Source organism: Polyodon spathula, chromosome 6 (genome assembly GCF_017654505.1).
Source record: "Polyodon spathula isolate WHYD16114869_AA chromosome 6, ASM1765450v1, whole genome shotgun sequence".
Lineage (NCBI taxonomy): Eukaryota > Metazoa > Chordata > Actinopteri > Acipenseriformes > Polyodontidae > Polyodon > Polyodon spathula.
The window spans coordinates 76,651,927-76,671,067 of NC_054539.1; the positions used below are offsets into that span (position 1 = coordinate 76,651,927).

Genomic DNA, 19,141 nt, shown 5'->3' on the forward strand with positions numbered 1-19,141 from the left:
TGATATCTCAGATATTCAGCTGTGTTCGTATTATTAAGATTAGAATGTCTTCGTACTTGGGTTCACTAGGGGTGGGGGCAATGTCTATTACAGCGCAAGGCTCAATTCAGAAAGTTTCCAGTGGTTTGTACATCAGTGAAATCAGCTATAGGCAGTGCTGACGAGGGGGTACATTGTTTTTATTTACATGATAATTTGGGAAGTAAAATAATAATTGCAAGCTTTCTACAGACTCAATTAACAGCAAATCACCTAATCAGAACTGTAACACTATCAATCGCCCAGGAAGTTGAAGGTTACTGCTATGACCGGAAGACATGCCTGTTTGAATTACTAAACTACTTTTTTTCAGATATCTTCAAATTGGTTAATAAAATACATTTTTTTTTTTTTTCTGTTTAAATAAAAAAAAATACAATGAGGGGATAGGAGGCACCGTGTGCCGGGGTGTATGATGGGAGGCGCTGGGTGCCAGGGTGTATGATGGGAGGCGCCGGGTGCCAGGGTGTATGATGGGAGGCGCCGGGTGCCGGGGTGTATGATGGGAGGCGCCGGGTGCTGGGGTGTATGATGGGAGGCGCCGGGTGCCAGGGTGTATGATGGGAGGCGCCGGGTGCCGGGGTGTATGATGGGAGGCGCCGGGTGCCGGGGTGTATGATGGGAGGCGCCGGGTGCTGGGGTGTATGATGGGAGGCGCCGGGTGCCGGGGTGTATGATGGGAGGCGCCGGGTGCTGGGGTGTATGATGGGAGGCACCGAGTGCCAGGGTGTATGATGGGAGGCACCGGGTGCCGGGGTATATGATTGGAGGTGCCAGGTGCCAGGGTGTATGATGGGAGGCAGCGGGTGCCGGGGTGTATGATGGGAGGCACCGGGTGCCGGGGTGTATGATGGGAGGCGCTGGGTGCCAGGGTGTATGATGAGAGGCGCCGGGTGCCGGGGTGTATGATGGGAGGCGCCGGGTGCCGGGGTGTATGATGGGAGGCGCCGGGTGCTGGGGTGTATGATGAGAGGCACCGAGTGCCAGGGTGTATGATGGGAGGCGCCGGGTGCCGGGGTGTATGATGGGAGGCGCCGGGTGCTGGGGTGTATGATGGGAGGCGCCGGGTGCTGGGGTGTATGATGGGAGGCGCCGGGTGCTGGGGTGTATGATGGGAGGCACCGGGTGCCAGGGTGTATGATGGGAGGCACCGGGTGCCGGGGTATATGATTGGAGGTGCCAGGTGCCAGGGTGTATGATGGGAGGCACCGGGTGCCGGGGTGTATGATGGGAGGCACCGGGTGCCGGGGTATATGATGGGAGGTGCCAGGTGCCAGGGTGTATGATGAGAGGCGCCGGGTGCCGGGGTGTATGATGGGAGGTGCCAGGTGCCAGGGTGTATGATGAGAGGCACCGGGTTCCGGGGTGTATGATGGGAGGCGCCGGGCGCCAGGGTGTATGATGGGAGGCGCCGGGTCCCAGGGTATATGATGGGAGGCACCGGGTGCCAGGGTGTATGATGGGAGGCGCCAGGTGCCAGGGTGTATGATGAGAGACGCCGGGTGCTGGGGTATATGTTGGGAGGTGTCGGGTGCCAGGGTGTATGATGGGAGGCGCCGGGTGCCGGGGTTTATCATGGGAGGCGCCGGGGTGTATTATGGGAGGCCACGGGGTGTATTATGGGAGGCCACGGGTGCCGGGGTGTAAGATGGAAGGCATCGGGCGCCGGGGTGTAAGATGGGAGGCACCGGGCGCTGGGGTGCATGATAGGAGGCACTGAGTGCTGGGGTGTATTATGGGAGGCCACGGGTGCTGGGGTGTATGATGAGAGGCGCCGGGTGCCGGGGTGTATGATGAGAGGTGCTGGGTGCCAGGGTATATGATGGGAGGTGCCGGGTGCCAGGGTATATGATGGGGAGTCGGTTCTTCTGTATAGAGGTATCGGTGCTATGATTTAGTGTGAAAGGTCCCAGGTTCGCGCCCGCCCTCAACCTGTGTGATGTTCGTTACAATATCTTTCCATAAGCTCTCACTTGTTTGTGATATTAACTAAAGTATACTAGGCAACATTTTGTTTATTTTAATTTTTAAACAAGAAATAAACAACCTAGCAAATTAACGAAAGCCGTTACATTGCTAATACTTCAGCAACTTCAAAAGTGTGTTTTTCATTTGACTCGCAGTACTAGACAAAGGTATATTACTATTATTATAGGCATATATATGCCTATATATATTATTATAGGCATATATATGCCTATAATAATAGTAATATACCTTTGTCTAGTACTGTGAGTCAAATGAAAAACACACTTAAAGTTGCTGAAGTATTAGCAATGTAACGGCATTCGTTAATTTGCACATTTAAAATAAGCACATTTTCAAACTGAAAAATATAGTTTTTGTAATAACAATTGTATTTTTAAAGTTTACAAATGGAAATATAAGTTAAATACATAACAATTGAATAACATCACATTATATTTCTCAATGGGAAAGTCACAATGCAAGCAATCCTACATCACCACCAGCTTGTTGGAGCTCACCGGTAAGACCTGTGTAATTAGTGGGAAGGAAAAAACGGTTTCCTGGCAACGAGAAAAAAACAAAATGGCTGACGAGAAAGAAAGCGCAGGTTTGTAGCCACGATTTATACATTTTCATGTAAAACTGCAATGCATTTTTAAAGTATTTCGATGTTAGTTTGTAGTACTAGTTGTCGCTGACTAATACATCCCAGCAAAGCAGAAACGCAGTTGATAGCCTGTGCTATGAAACGTTGCTGAGTAGTGTGCAGTTGTCAATAACAGAACAAACATTATGTCGAGTTAGTATATCATTCAAAACCCAATTTAGCACTAGCATTGACATTTGCCTACAACAATACATAATATTAATAAGCCTGTTTTAGCTATTTTCGATTTTTATGTAAATATACTTGCACAATTAGTTGTACTTTCTTTCCTTTGCCTTCTCACAGCGAAATCGTCATGGTAACGGGTACATTCGTCTGGGGTTTTCTCAATTTGTAATTGTAATTTTGTTTTCAATCTCGCAAGCGGAACACAAGTGCAAGAAAGTGCTGCCACTCAGTTGGTGTAGGTTCAAAGGACTCAGAACGAGTCAATGATCGGTACAAGGTTTGGTTTGTTTTGTTTTTAATGGAAAGGGGGTGGTCAACGTGGAATTGAATAACCAATTCACTGTTTTCCCGGTGTTTATTCGCTATACACTGATTGTGTGTGTGTCGGGTGTTTTATCGGTTTTATCGATTAAAAACGAAAGTCAGAAGCACTAATTATAATGAGATATAAGGATTTGCTGACAGCGGTGGTAACCAGAGCTGACGTTCTACCGATGTCAAACCCAGGTTGCAAGCTATAGCTGGCAGGCAGTATTTATATGACTGCTTGGTATTTACTATTCAACCTCCAAATCTATGTTACACTGCAAACCAACAGAGAAAATTAAGAAGTCTTTTGTACTTTACCAGAATTTTTACGTGAGCCTTCGCATTGATGATGCAACCCCCCCCCCCAAAAAAACCAAAAAAACAACCAAGGACACGACTTTGGTGTCCTCATAGCTAGAGACAGCCATGATTGCTGACCTTCCAAGAACTTTGCATCTGCTCTGACAAAGGTGGAAACCATTGCAGAAGCAGTAAGTAAGAGCTGTATAAAAACCACACTTGCAGAGTCCTATCATTGCCTTCAGGGTGGCTGCTGTGGTTCACTTCCAGATGCAGCATCACTAGGCTATTGTTGAGGAGAGACAGGAACATGTTTGGAGGAGAATGGCAAGATGGAGAAGACCCGGCATATTCACTTTGTTTGGGATGGATTGTCCTGTCCTCTTGCCTCTCCAGTGGTGTCAGCTGTGATGTGGATGGCGATCCTCCTGCTGTTCCTGCATGCCTGTGCTTTGTTGCAAGTTTCACTTGTGTTTGCCGCTGCTGGTCCTGCCACTGTTTCATCACCATGCTGACTCCTGGTAACACCGACAGCATTGACTTTTCCACTATAGAAGACCATATGGCCTCTTTGGTTTGATTTTCGTACTGTCGGCACTCATTGCGACCCTCATTAATTAGCAAGATATATATGGGAGTTGAGTAATTTGCATTGCTCTTAAGCTTGCAAAGGCCGCAGTGCAAAATAATTGCCTGGCCGCAAGGCAGTTTGGATTTTGCAGCCGCACTTGTTTGCACTGCGCCTGTCCTTACATCAGCCACTAAAAGCCTTTTCCATTTGGCTGGTGGTCTCTCAATTCCACAGGAGAGGAATGGGAGGAAATTATGCCAGTAGTGATTCATTTACATTTTTTAAACAAACCCTGATTGTAGAATGCACATTTGTAAAATAGCAGTTTAGTAATGTAACAGCTAGACTGCACTGCACCAATGCATTCTGTCGCTTGTCTGTTTCAGAGGCTATGATATCTGAGATCCACAAACAGATCACAGATGCTTTTGATGTGTTTGATCATGAGTTCAACAAGACCGTAGATGTGAGGTTTGTACCATCTTTTAAAAGATTGATTTTGATTACAGCACTTTATGTAATCACTTTACGAGGGCTTCAAAGCTGAATACCTGGATTCACAGGAGATTATAAGTATTATATTATATTAATAAGTAGATTATTAAAAGTACAACCTATATACTTACCAGATTTTGTTTTCCTTTTGCATCCGTGTGTTTTAATATTTTCTTTCAGTTCCTTGAGTGAAGAGATCAAAGTTGTCTCCCTGTGGAATGACCCATATGGTACTGTAATGGATATTCCTAAAAAGGAAATGGCATGTTTGCCTAAGGTTGTGAGCATAATTATATGTTTTTAATGTTGGTTTTACATCTCGTTAGGATCAAATAAGCCCTGCAATGTGAGATTTTGGGTGAAAAAATAAGGGTAACAATCAACACTCTAGATAAGGTTTTGGGTCTGGGAGTAACTTACCCTCTAATTTTAACACTGCGAGAGTGAAATGTATTTTCAGGGGGTAAAATGCAACATTACCTTGAAGTCATGAGTAATCCTGAGAAGTACTTAAAATATGGAAATACATTCATATGTTATAAAACTGTTTGTTTAATATTATAGACATCTTTTGATTGCATTTGACAATGGTTCTGGTTGGATTTCTAGCAGGGTGTTTACATTTCAACCTGTGTAGTTTTGAATTTTTCTTATTCTTACTGTGATTGGCTGCAATGACAACAGGGCTAGCCAGAGATTGGATATTGTTTGTTTGGGTTGGTTTTTCTTGTGAACAGTTTCCTAGTAACTGAAGACATTGTATTCTGGAAGATGTAGGCCTAGTTGTTAGTGGAAGTTTTAGGAGAGGCAGACAAGCTGTGCAGCAAAATTGCTATCTGTATTTTTACGTATTAAATTTAAATTGAGTGTGTATTTTGTTTTTTTAGTGCGTAAAAACGGCAGGTATGTAGCTTAGCTGGACCGCTGGTAACAACAGTTAATTACACACCTGGTACTAAAATGGCTACATCCATTGCTGACCCTTTCTGAATATCTTCATTGGTACTGTATGGTACCAGTAAGAAATAAAGGAATGGTTCACAGATGGTGCATGACAGTCTTGCCATCTCATAGTGTACACATCATTGACACTCATCATGCCCTTTTAAAGTGTAAGCACCCTGCAAATCTGAAAGACCAACCACTCTCACACAATCAGTACAAGCCACTGTGACTCGGGGTCTTTACTGTTTACGCCATGCATGATATTGTGTAACGGAGATCTGTTTTAAAATGGTACCTACTGTGGTACAAATCCATTGCCTCAGCCTATGAATACTTGTATTTTTAGAGCTGTTAGTGGTAGTCATACTAACAATGTTAAAATATAACTTTATGTGAGTTTATTAAATTCATTGAAATTGATTAGATGTTTTAGAGACTGCGTGTAGGCATTCTTTCAGTTTTAATCAGCAGGCAAATATTCTACCAGATTTCCAGATTCAAAAGGAAAAAATAACCAATTAGATGGAGGAATTAGTCAATTATTTAATTACATTTCTTGCCAATACTTTAGTTTATAATGATTTTTAAAAAGTCACATTTCAAGGTTACTACTGTACATATTTAGTGGAATTTTTTAGTGTTTTAAAAACAGAAAAATTTCCATTTCATAAAATCTAGGCAGTTAATGGACTCATAAATATATATATACATTATATATTATCATATATATGTATATAATATATATATATATATATATATATATATATATATATATATACTATGAAGGCTTGTGCAGAAGATGATCAGCTATTATATTGCAAAATTGATTTCTAACATTTAGCAGATGAATGATATTACATATTTTATTCAAAAAATCTAGGGAGGTTGGTACCATTATACGCTCACTAGGTTGCTGCCCCAGTGAAGGAGAACTTCATGATCTTCTGGCAGAGGTAAACCTTCCAATTATTAATCACTATAGTATTAGTTTTTAGCATAATATAAGTATTTATATTATATATATATATATATCATATATACTATATAGTATATATGATGTTTAAAAAATTTCTCTATTATATATATATATAATATAAATACATTTAATTTAAATTATTTCCTATTTAATACTAGTGTCCTGTTTAGATAGATAGATGGCTAGATAGATGATGTTTTGTTTTAAGTGATTTAATACTATTTTTATACTATTGTGCTGTTTATACAGATTGAAGAAGAAGAACCCACAGGGTACATTCGGTTTGAGAAGTTTCTTCCAACCATGACCAAAGTGTTGATGGAACGAAGGTGAGCTGATGGATTCTTTCTTCTTTCACACCTTCAACAATTAAGATAGAGTAGTAGAAATATACCAGAAACAGATTCTTCGGTCAGTGCCTTCATCAGCTTTTGATAATAACACAGATTGTGGCATTGGCAAAGTCAGATCAGAAGCAAATCCAGTAGCACTATTATAGTATGTTATGCTGCCAAAATAAAAAAATAATAATAATGGCATTTGTCCGGATAGATGGAGCTGCACATCTTGCCGATAACGTTTTATCAGAATCTTCATTACTTTCGTTAAGACAACTTCTTAGTAACAAACATTCCCAAACTTGTAGCCTAGGATTGTTTAAATGGTAAATACAACCCTTATGGAACAAACATATTTTTAATATATTGTAGAAAAGTATGATCCTTATATTTTTCATATACTGTATAGAAATTGGCCCATTTTTATATATTTAAAATATTTTAGTCTGTAATCCGTGTATATTTTATATGCACTATATATTTTCAACATATAAAATACATGTATCGATTACAGACTAAAACATATTTAAAATATATCCCATATATTTTAAATATATATAAAAGGGGCCACTTTCAATATATGAAAAATATAAGGATCATACTTTTCTACTATATATAAAAAAAAGTATATGTTTTTTCCATAAGAGAAGTGTGGCAATGTGCCCCCCCCCCCCCCGTTTGTGTTATATGTTGCATGTTGTGTGTTTTAATGCGGGTGTAATCTGCACGAGTAATGTAAAATGTACATTTGTATTTAGGCATGAGGATTGCACAGCACTTCATGTGCAGGTAAAATGTGTATAATGTGTGTCACTGGAATGCCAGCCTTTTATTTTCTGTGTGTAAACTGTGCAGCTGCACCATTTCAAAAACCTGGTTCCTGTTTCTGGTCTGATGTCACCCACTACAGCCGTCTTTGTGACAGAAGTCATTTATAGAAGAAAAGACGTGTAAAGTGTTGTGCCAGGAAGTAGCAGGGAATTGGTGCTGTGACATTGATTTAATATAACTGATTTAGTGGGACAGTTGTGTTCGGTTCGGTAAGGATTTCAGTGCCAGTATGCAGTATGCTGCCGACAAAACATTGTGTTTTTAAGGTTAAGGATGTAATATATTGATGCATATGTAAATGGATTTAATAATAGTAATAACAACAAGTAGTAATTATATCTTGAAAAAATCAAAATGTTTTAATTTACTGTACATTAAAACATCAAAATCAAATCGCGCTGCTTCAGACTCCACTCCCAGTCATGTGGAACAAGTTCATGTCATTTAGAATGTTGCCACGGCAAACACCTTTGTTTCTTGTCAAGTTATTCAGTTTGCGCACAATTTACAGCAAAGAGCAATAGTTTGTTAAAAAATTTGAACAAAAAATGCTGCCAAAGAAAGTTGAAGTTCAAAAGACCTTAACTGGCCTTTTTAAATGTAAAAGTGAGGATGTAGGGGAATGCCAATCAAAAAAACTAACAAGAACTGAAGACACAGAAAATCGTCAGAACAAAAACCCTGCTACTGTTTTACCTTCGTCAACGTCAAGTGAGCCAAAGCCCAGAGAGGAGACGAAGGAGACTGCTGAATTGGTGGGCAAGCCTTCTATTGAGACTGTAACTCAACAATATCATGCTGTGTGGTCAAAAATGCAATTTGACAAGATCAAAGGAAAAAAACAGTTTGCTTCAGACGGCAAACTTGGGTGTCCAATAAGCGTCATGAACATTTCCGATTTGAAGATGCATTCTGCAAGACGGCACAAAAAGGATATTGCTGCTCTACAAAGAGTGTAAAGAAGAGCGACCAGAATTATTCCGGGTTTAAAAGGCATGTCCTATGCTGACAGGCTAAAATAATTTAATCTATTCAGTCTTGAACAAAGAAGACTACGCATCGATCTGATTCAAGCATTCAAAATTCTAAAATGTATTGAAAATGTTGACCCAGGGGACTTTTTCAACCTCAAAAAAGAAACAAGGATCAGGGGTCACAAACGGACCTTAGAAAAAAAGGCATGCAGAACAGAAAATAGGATGCACTTTATTTACAGAGAATTGTGGGAGTCTGGAACCAACTCCCCAGTAATGTTGTTGAAGCTGTTTGTCACTTGGCATAACGAAATCTGGCTTTTCATGGACATACAATGAATCTGCACGATCCACAAAACAGAAAGTTTCTTAATCATTATATTTTGATGTCTAGAAACCCTAAATACGCCAAATGAATGCATAATAATAATAATAATAATAATAATAATAATAATAATAGTAATAGTATTATTCATGACGACATGTTTAGATTTTGTAGTGTGTTTTGTAAGCAGAAAAGCATGTCTTATTTGTATGGATGCTTTTATGTTGTATGCATAGCCATTACACAAATCAGGAGTGCAATCAATGTGCCTGTGTTTGCCATTTACCAGATAGTCTGGAGTTATTATCATGCTTATCATTGCTAAGATTCAAGGTGGGGGAGAGGCAGAGATTTGCGACAGACACTGTGTTTGAAAGTGAGTTGAAAGCTGCAATAAACAAGCTTCCTTTGTTCAAAGTTTAAAACCAATTGTTTGTCCATTTACACAAAATAACTAGATGCAGTATGCAACAAAAGCTTTCATATACTGTGACGGTGCAGTGGGTGTGGGTGTGGAGCAGACGTCACAGAGTCACTTCTGAATTTGCCAATACCCTACCACAATGGTAGGGTGAACTTTATTAACAAAAAAAACACAGTTCAAAGCAACAAAAATATAAATCATAAGTTCCAACAGAGCGAGTCCCTCTCAGCTCCTTGGGTGCACTTCTGGGGTGGTGAAAAGTGCAGGTGCTCAGGTGCTTAAGTGTCCAGTTCTGTTGTCCGGGGTGTGTGGTGTCCAAGGTGAAAAGTGCTGGCAGTGGTGCGGCAGCTCCTTGGCGTCAGGGATCCCTCTGACAATAAACACAAACATGTAGCACAAAAATAACCAAATAAACAAACACACAGCTTAGGAACCTAGCTCCAGCATTACCTCAACAAGCCTCGCACTTACACAATGACAGCCCTTATATACCAGGGGACTCCACCCCATGATCAGCGCGACTCCTGCCAGTTGTCTAATGCAACACAGCTGATCACAGTGATTTTGTCCCCTAATATGGTCATTCCGCCCTGCACCAAGATGGCCGACTTCCTTTTCCGCCCCTCTCTCCAAGCCGACCCATCTCTGAACAGGCATGCAAGTACCTCTGCTTAGTGCCCTCTTGGGTCGGGAGGGAGATTTGCAGCTCAGATCCGCACGCTCCCTGTCACATATACCTAATAAACAGTGCGTTTGGTTTTTATAACCGCAAATTACTGTTAAGCTTCATCTTGGAATTGTTTCAAATACTGTATAACGGTTTGGCAGTCCTGCCCTGGTAAGGGCCCCAGAATCCAGTATTGCATGGGGCCCTGGGGGGCAAACTCTGCCACTGCCTGTCAAATAGATGATTTCCAGTAGTCTGCTACAATAACGTTGCAGGACATACAGAAGAACTTACCTCCATCGCTGTGTAAAACTCCTGCTGGATTCTGCTTTCCATGATCTGCTGAAGACATGTTTTTAGAGACATCCATTTTCTTGTTTACAGTGTGTAGTATTTTAATTTCCCGCCTAGATTGCATATACTATAGTCACATGACATAATCTCTGCACAGCACTGTGCATGGCGAATATTACACAGGCACACAGCTGAGCTGTTCAGTTTAGTTATTGTGATTATTTATTTTTTTTGTATGAGATACAGATAATTATGAAAATCATTTTTTTTCTTAAGAATATTGAAAAAATCATGGTTTTGGGTTAATTTCATGATTTCCGCGCAGTCCGTGAAATCACAGTTTACACAGGGCCTTAGTTATGATACCTGGACTATTAAATATCTTTTTACTTTTAAAATTCAGTATATTGTGAAGTAAAAAAAAAAAAAAAAAAAAATCATATTTTCTAATGTTAATAAATATATTCATTCACAAAGTTTATTTGAAAGGGAAAAAATCAAACAAAATGAATCTTTAAAAGAAAAATAAAATCATATTTGGCAGCAGTAAGGTTTGTAATGGAAGATGGGCTGTAATTGATATTGATTCTTTATTTTAGTTTTTAATCCGTGCTTCTTGTGAGATGTTTGCATGAAGTCAGAACCCCTTGAAATGAGTAGAAAAGAACATACTGGCCATTATTTAATTCAAGAAGCATTCACACCGCTTGCAACGTTTGGCCACACAGTGACAATGTGTGTTATACACTTACCCCGTGAGATGTTTTAGGAAACAGGCCTCACAAGCCAGAACTTTTCATATGCAGTACATTACGTGTTGTGGGGAAGGAAAAATAAATAAGACTTTTGTATAAGAAATGGAATCTAGTTACATAAAGTAGCTTTTCTCATTTCAGAAACGCATGGGCATCGCAGGGTTAATATTCTGATGTTGTTAAGCCTTGATGAATAATTTGTTATAGAAAATAATCCACACTGCTAATTCCTATGGATTATTGCAGATACAGACCTATTCCAGAGGATGTTCTCTTGCGAGCCTTTGAGGTATGTAAATATTATTATGAGAGCTGGGTGATGTATCTGCACTGTATTGCATGTATTATGAGAGCTGGATGATGTTGCACACACAGTGTACTGTATTGCATGTATTATGAGAGCTGGATGATGTATCTGCACTGTATTGCATGTATTATGAGAGCTGGATGATGTTGCACACACAGTGTACTGTATTGCATGTATTATGAGAGCTGGATGATGTATCTGCACTGTATTGCATGTATTATGAGAGCTGGATGATGTTGCACACACAGTGTACTGTATTGCATGTATTATGAGAGCTGGATGATGGCATCTGCACTGTGTTGCATGTATTATGAGAGCTGGATGATGTTGCACACACAGTGCACTGTATTGCATGTATTATGAGAGCTGGGTGATATTGCACACACAGTGCACTGTGTTGCATGTATTATGAGAGCTGGATGATGTTGCACACACAGTGCACTGTATTGCATGTATTATGAGAGCTGGGTGATATTGCACACACAGTGCACTGTATTGCATGTATTATGAGAGCTGGATGATGTATCTGCACTGTATTGCATGTATTATGAGAGCTGGATGATGTATCTGCACTGTATTGCATGTATTATGAGAGCTGGGTGATGTTGCACACATAGTGCACTGTATTGCATGTATTATGAGAGCTGGATGATGTATCTGCACTGTATTGCATGTATTATGAGAGCTGGATGATGTTGGACACACAGTGCACTGTATTGCATGTATTATGAGAGCTGGGTGATGTTGCACACACAGTGCACTGTATTGCATGTATTATGAGAGCTGGATGATGTATCTGCACTGTATTGCATGTATTATGAGAGCTGGATGATGTATCTGCACTGTATTGCATGTATTATGAGAGCTGGGTGATGTTGCACACATAGTGCACTGTATTGCATGTATTATGAGAGCTGGATGATGTATCTGCACTGTATTGCATGTATTATGAGAGCTGGATGATGTTGGACACACAGTGCACTGTACTGCATGTATTATGAGAGCTGGGTGATGTTGCATACACAGTGCACTGTATTGCATGTATTATGAGAGCTGGGTGATCTTGCACCCACAGTGCACTGTATTGCATGTATTATGAGAGCTGGATGATGTTCCACACACAGTAGACCCAGAGGCTACATTTGGAACCCAGGTGATTTATTATATTTTTGCTCACTCAACAACTGTGTAAACTGTGAACTTTGTAATAGAATGGCTCTGTACAAAATATCACTTGCATAGCTGGATATTTACACACTGTAGTGCACATCTGTAAGAGCAGCACACGTCAGAGATGTGGAGTCATTTCAGATGCTTTCCCTGTGGTTGAAAAAGAATATTAGTTGGTAAGCCTGGTACATACGTGATGTAAGCAGAAACAGTGCTTTTCTTTATCCAGTGGACCACCCAGCCTCACTATTAAATATATGAAATGTTCTGCATATGTAGATGGTAGTGTTATGTTTGCAAAGATTACTCGTGAACATTCAGCACTCTGTAGAATTGATGGGTAAAATGTCTTTTGAATATTTCAATAGATATATTTTTCTCTGTAGGTTTTAGATCAAGAAAAGAAAGGCCACCTTGAACCGGAGGAGCTTACTAAATACATGTCTGAAGAAGGTAATGCCTGCTTGGGAAGTAAAAACATGAACGAGAAGCTAGTTTGAGCTCCAGATTAATGCAGATGTGTAACTGTGAACTACAGAACCCCCTATATGTCCAGTCTGATATACCAAGTTGGGTGACAATTGGATAAGTGGTTCTGCAGATATACGCTAGAAAGTAAGAGTGATAAACACAGTAACTTGTGCTGAGTAATGTTAATACTAATCTTAATCACAATTTAATTAGCAGTTTTCAAGGTATATGGACAAATATACATACAAACCCGATATGAGAAGAATACCAAGTTTCTTCACAGCAATATTAATACTGTAGAACCCCAGAGTTATGAACTGACCGGTCTGCCGAAACCCCACTTTCAACTGGAAGTATGCAGTCACTCACCCATGCATGTAATGCACATATAGGTACTCCTATAAACAGCCTGCTGGTCACAGAGAATGCAAAATTACTGTACCAACAAATGTATCCAGAAAGGTGAGGCAGATTTCAGGAACGTTTTAGTTTAAACAAAGCACAGGTTTTTTTTTAAGCCAAAGGATCCAAGCTGCACAAATGCATTTTGTTTAAAATACAGCACAGCGTTAACCCAGGTTTTCCTGGGTGCTTAAATCGGTGTTTCTGCTACAGTTACAATTTCAATGTTAACTTAAATGTAGCCTTTTTTTTCCCATTTATCGTCCTGTTTTAAAGACTTCAGAACCATAACAATATGAGTATTGTATTACTGTACTGTATCCTTTGTTTATTCGCCAGATTGAGTGTGCAGACAGCAGGTGTCCACATTTAATAAAACCATTGAATTCAGTTTTCAGAGTTACAGACATTTCAAACTTACAAACCTCCATTCCCAAAGTGTTTGTAACTCTGAAGTTCAACTGTACCAAGTTTCAGCACAACTTTCCAGATATATGGAAAAATAGAACATGTGTGACATATGTATGTACAAACAGCTCCCTTACTGTATCTCTGCTTCAGCCCCTGCAGTTGAAAGTGCCGCATGAATTCAAGATTTGTGTCTCTAATAAGTACAAATAAATACTTGCAGTAGTACAATGATGCCACAGCATGGCGCCAGAGCACCGTTTTCTTTCAAGAGCATTAGACATGGTTTAGCTATACAGATGAATAAATCATATGGTCCAGTAATCTCACATTTTTATTTAACTGTTTATTACTACTGTAACACGATACAGAGGATTTTTTTTAGTTTGCCACAATATTTATGGCTGTAGGAAAGGCTAACACTTTTATAGGAATGAATGACACCAGCTGTATTCTCTCAGGAACTAATTCAGCAATGTGCAGCCTCTAATGGCAATCGAGGCTGATGAAGACATGAAGGTAGAAACAACACATCAGTCTTGACAAACAGCTGGTCTCTGCTCTTTGCCCACTACTGTACACGAAAGAGGCCCTGCCTCAGATATAACAGCTGATTGCACTCTCCTAACCGCAAGAGAAAAGTGTAAGGTACTGCACGCAGGAAATAAAAATGTACATTATAAATATCATATGGGGAGAAGGAATCTATGAAAAAGACCTAGGAGTTTTTGTTGACTCAGAAATGTCTTCATCTAGGCAATGTGGGGAAGCTATAAAAAAGGCTAACAAGATGCTCGGATACATTGTGAAAAGTGTTGAATTTAAATCAAGGGAAGTAATGTTAAAACTGTACAATGCATTAGTAAGACCTCATCTTGAATATAGTGTTCAGTTCTGGTCACCTCGCTATAAAAAAGATATTGCTGCTCTAGAAAGAGTGCAAAGAAGAGCGACCAGAATTATTCCGGGCTTAAAAGGCATGTCATATGCAGACAGGCTAAAAGAATTGAATCTGTTCAGTCTTGAACAAAGAAGACTACGTGGCGACCTAATTCAAGCATTCAAAATTCTAAAAGGTATTGACAGTGTCGACCCAAGGGACTTTTTCAGCCCGAAAAAAGAAACAAGGACCAGGGGTCACAAATGGAGTTTAGAAAAAGGGGCATTCAGAACAGAAAATAGGAGACACTTTTTTACACAGAGAATTGTGAGGGTCTGGAATCAACTCCCCAGTAATGTTGTTGAAGCTGACACCCTGGGATCCTTCAAGAAGCTGCTTGATGAGATTTTGGGATCAATAAGCAACTAACAACCAAACGAGCAAGATGGGCCGAATGGCCTCCTCTCGTTTGTAAACTTTCTTATATTCTTATGTTCAAGAGAACTGAGGAACAATTCTTGTGAGCGCCTTTGTAGAGCTGTCAGTAGTTACAGTGGTGAGCCCATTTGTAAGCTGTCAAAAAAAATCATCATTATGGTTGCCAGCTGACAGATCATAACAATCTCTAGAAGTTGCTGGTAGAGGCTAGAAGGGTTTTCATGCTCAAAGCAGCTTAGGGATGTGCAAAAACTAGAGGCTGCACTTAACAAGCTTACACTGGATAGAGCATGTGCCCTTTGAATAGGATTGAGAATGTGAACAGTGGGTATAGCCCTTTCACTCTGTAGAAAGAGATCGCTTTGCAAGCAAAGTATTATCTAAAATACAGCATGATACCCCTGTATAACAGCACTATAAAACTGTAAACAAATAAATAAATAAACAAATAAATTAACAAATAAATTAATCTAAAATACAACATGAGATGCCCCTGTATAACAGCACTATAAAACTGTAAACAAATAAACAAATAAATCTAAAATACAGCATGAGATGCCCCTGTATAACAGCACTATAAAACTGTAAACAAATAAATAAACAAATAAATAAATCTAAAATGCAGCATGATACCCCTGTATAATAGCACTATAAAACTGTAAATAAATAAATATAAAATACAGCATGAGCTACCCCTGTATAATAGCACTATAAAACCTGTAAATAAATAACTCTAAAATACAGCAGTCTAAAAATGTCATTTATCGTTTGAATAGATCAGTCTTCAGTTCCACACTTTTTATTATTTATTATTTTTTTCTTCTGCTCTTGGATCTAGTCTTAGCACCTCATTTTTTCTTCTGCTCTTGGATCTAGTCTTAGCACCTCATTTTTTTCTTCTGCTCTTGGATCTAGTCTTAGCACCTCATTTTTTTCTTCTGCTCTTGGATCTAGTCTTAGCACACTCATTTATAGCAATTGCAAATTGAACAATTGAACTATCCTCTCCTTTTTGCTTCAAAGGCTAAATTGCTTTTTCCCAAGCCTTGGTATTTCAAAGCTGGCAAATGAACAGCAGCCTGTTTCTCATTGAACATTATATAAACAATTACAAGCCTCTCTGCCTTCTATTACACACAAATTTTGAACACACAACTGCCATCAGTGTCCATAACAAACATAAACAGAGTTTTCAATGTATAAAATGGAGGAATTCTGTCCTTGTGTCACAAGTGCAATTTTACATCTCAAGAAGAGCTTTTTCAGTTTGGATCAGACATGAGGACATGCTTTAGTACAATATAATGAGTGGATCAGAATCTGGGGGTTCCTGGAGGGGTCTTTCAGTCTGTTCACATTTTCACATGTACACATGGCAGATGTAGGTCCTAGCGATTTACTTTTGCATGATACTAACAGCTCGTATTTACAGCTGTAGCGATGTTTGTACATTGTGTTACACTTGACTGCTAAAGGACAGGTATTTAGCAGCATTATGTAATCAGTTTTATTTTGAAATGAAAGCATACGCCTATATAAACTCAATGGACAATCATATAGGCATTTCTGTAGCAATTTAGCCTACTAGCATCGGAGAGGTTTTTCTGTGATGTCTCTTGGGAGAGACGGAGCTAGCATAGGCGTGGGGGAGGGACCAGCAGCTTTAAGTATGAAATGTCAACATTGAATTATTAAGCCAGCAGTGGATAAGCAAATTATATACAAACACACACATATAATTGTAAGAATAAATCATGGATTTGAATATAAAGAATAACAATAGTTATCATGCCGTCATACACCTATAAATACCTCCAGTGTTTTGATTCAAACACAGGCTCCCTTGAGAAAGATATGTACAACATATCTAAACATTGGGCAGCTGGCACTTTGAGCTAATATATATAATATATATATAGCTAATTGCATTTGTTGCATTCCTTCCGAAAGATAAAAGGTAATATTCCCATGTTCTAGTACAATCTAAGACATTGACCAACAGTGTGCTCTATAATTTGATATCCAAAAAAACTAAAAACAGCCACAGTAGATGTTTGACCTACAGAACTGGGATTAAACCTAGAACCATTGAAAGCTTTCCAGCTATAGTCACTGGGGTGCTAAGCCAATACCCTGCCTCCCCTTAGACTTTTTGCTGCCTTGCATAAGCAGTTAAGGATTCAAAGTGTATGACTCGCTTTTTCAATACTTCATAGCAAGGTCTACTTATAAAGGGATTCAGAATTGCAAAACATTCAGGCTGTCAGCCAGCTACCAGCTGGCCGTAGTTTAGCAGTGTGACACAACAGCAATGTCTGTAATGTTCTTTCTCCAGGAGAACCCTTTACACAAGAGGAAATGGAGGAGATGCTGTCTGCAGCCGTAGATCCTGATAAAAATGTGATTCTTTACAAGGACTACGTGGCGATGATGACCGTAGAAGATAACTAATGCAGCTGGATTCCAGCTCCTTTCTATTTAAATTGTGATGTTATTTTAAAATGTAGTTTATGTCATTTAAATTAATTAATAGCACTGTAATTATAGAATTACAGTACCATTGGACTGCATTAGCAAGACCAGCGTGGATTGGACTCTGCTCCCCAATCAAGCCAGGCAAACTTTTATTTTCCCTCTATGGTTGCCTGTTTTCTGATCACATCATAGCAGGTTTAACAGGTCCCGCACTGCTCACATTGCTACAGGCCCCTGATTATTTTAACAAGCAACCCACTGGTCCGAATTACAAGAAGCACTCTATCAATAATATACTGGAAGCAGATCTGGGGTCATCGTGACTGATCACTGGGAAGGTAAAGTCAAGGAACTACCTCCAACACAAAGGCTTGCAGTTAGTGATTGCTTTCCCTTTTAGAATTTAGTGTTTTCTTCTGCTTATTTTGTTTTTTCTAAAAGTGATTGACTTAAACATATCTATAATACCCGACAGTGACAACATCCATGCCTCAATGGCATACATAAAAAAGATAAATACAATGCATAAATAAAAAAAAGTTCCAGCAAAAATAAAATATTTAATGATAGGTAATTATCCGATTTACAGAGGAGTTATAATACTGAAACTATAGTCTACCAGTCCATAATCCGTGCTGTATTAATACTTAAAAGCACAGTGAACAATATGATTTTTCCTAGGTTTTATAGATATATTTAAGAATATTGAAATAGAATAAATAGACCCAAGTACAATTGTATACACATTTACAGTACTTCAGTCTTACCCTGTACCTGCTTCTACTGATCCCGGTTAAGGTGGAACAGTCCAAGTCATTGTACCTGCTTCCATTGATTGTGGTTGAGGTGGAACAGTCCAAGCCACCCTGTAGTTGACCTTGTGGGTCCTTGGCAGTGTCTCTAAAGCTAAAGGGTTACAACATGTCACCCTTAAATGCTGCTACTCATCATCCTAAAGGGACACCATACCTTAATGGAAAAAGAAACATTCCTAAATATATATCTTGGATCACATAAATACAAATCAATTTTTTAAAATTAAAAATCTTGAATTAATATCAGCTAATGATTGTGTCTCTTTTTAGTGAGAAGTATTATACCATTCTAGCAGTTTCTTTGTTCTAAATCAGGAAGCTTCTCAGGGCTCACACAGTATTTGAATAGGACCAGCAGCAGCACAGCCCTGTAACCCTTTAACCAAATGCACTGTATACATATCACTAGCTTTACCAAAATACAGTTCAGAATAACGGTCTACAAAGCATTCAAATGTGTATGAAATGAGGTCTCATGTACAAGCTCAGTATAAACTTTGTATTTAAAAAAACGTGCCATGTATTTATTAAACACCCTCTGGAAGAAATTATACACATGGGAACACAAAAAGAGATTATACAGGATTTATTATGTGATCCACTACAGCAAATATTAATGCAGAATTAATGATGGACAACATGTGCAATGAGCATCTGGGAAAGCACTTCTATACATACACACACACACACACACACACACACACACACACATATATATATATAGCATTT

The 19,141-nt window shown here is 39.2% G+C and overlaps 2 protein-coding genes across 3 annotated transcripts; one reads left to right on the forward strand and one right to left on the reverse strand.

The window, feature by feature from the left end:
* Nucleotides 1-398: 398 nt before the first annotated feature.
* LOC121317748 (extensin-3-like) lies at nt 399-1,616 on the reverse strand. Its single transcript, XM_041253892.1, has one exon. The coding sequence runs from the start codon at nt 1,614-1,616 to the stop codon at nt 399-401; it is 1,218 nt and encodes a 405-aa protein (XP_041109826.1).
* An 849-nt stretch (nt 1,617-2,465) lies between these two features.
* On the forward strand, nt 2,466-18,915 carry efcab2 (EF-hand calcium binding domain 2). Of its 2 annotated transcripts, none has more exons than XM_041253819.1 (7): nt 2,466-2,614; nt 4,409-4,493; nt 6,343-6,415; nt 6,688-6,767; nt 11,293-11,335; nt 12,910-12,976; nt 17,458-18,915. In XM_041253819.1, the coding sequence occupies exons 1-7, from the start codon at nt 2,470-2,472 to the stop codon at nt 17,571-17,573; spliced, it is 609 nt and encodes a 202-aa protein (XP_041109753.1). In that variant the 5' UTR covers nt 2,466-2,469; the 3' UTR covers nt 17,574-18,915. The 2 variants fall into 2 exon arrangements, with proteins under 2 accessions (XP_041109753.1, XP_041109752.1); XM_041253818.1 differs by lacking the exon at nt 2,466-2,614 and adding an exon at nt 3,736-3,972.
* The last annotated feature ends 226 nt before the right edge of the window (nt 18,916-19,141 follow it).

Excerpts from the sequence above, each read along its gene's own strand:
- LOC121317748 (XM_041253892.1), bottom strand. The coding sequence starts at position 1,616 with ATGATAAACCCCGGCACCCGGCGCCTCCCATCATACACCCTGGCACCC.
- efcab2 (XM_041253818.1), top strand. The coding sequence starts at position 3,762 with ATGTTTGGAGGAGAATGGCAAGATGGAGAAGACCCGGCATATTCACTT. Across the intron at positions 11,336-12,909 it reads TTCTCTTGCGAGCCTTTGAG|GTTTTAGATCAAGAAAAGAA; the intron begins GTATGTAAATAT and ends TTTTCTCTGTAG. Across the intron at positions 12,977-17,457 it reads TAAATACATGTCTGAAGAAG|GAGAACCCTTTACACAAGAG; the intron begins GTAATGCCTGCT and ends TTCTTTCTCCAG.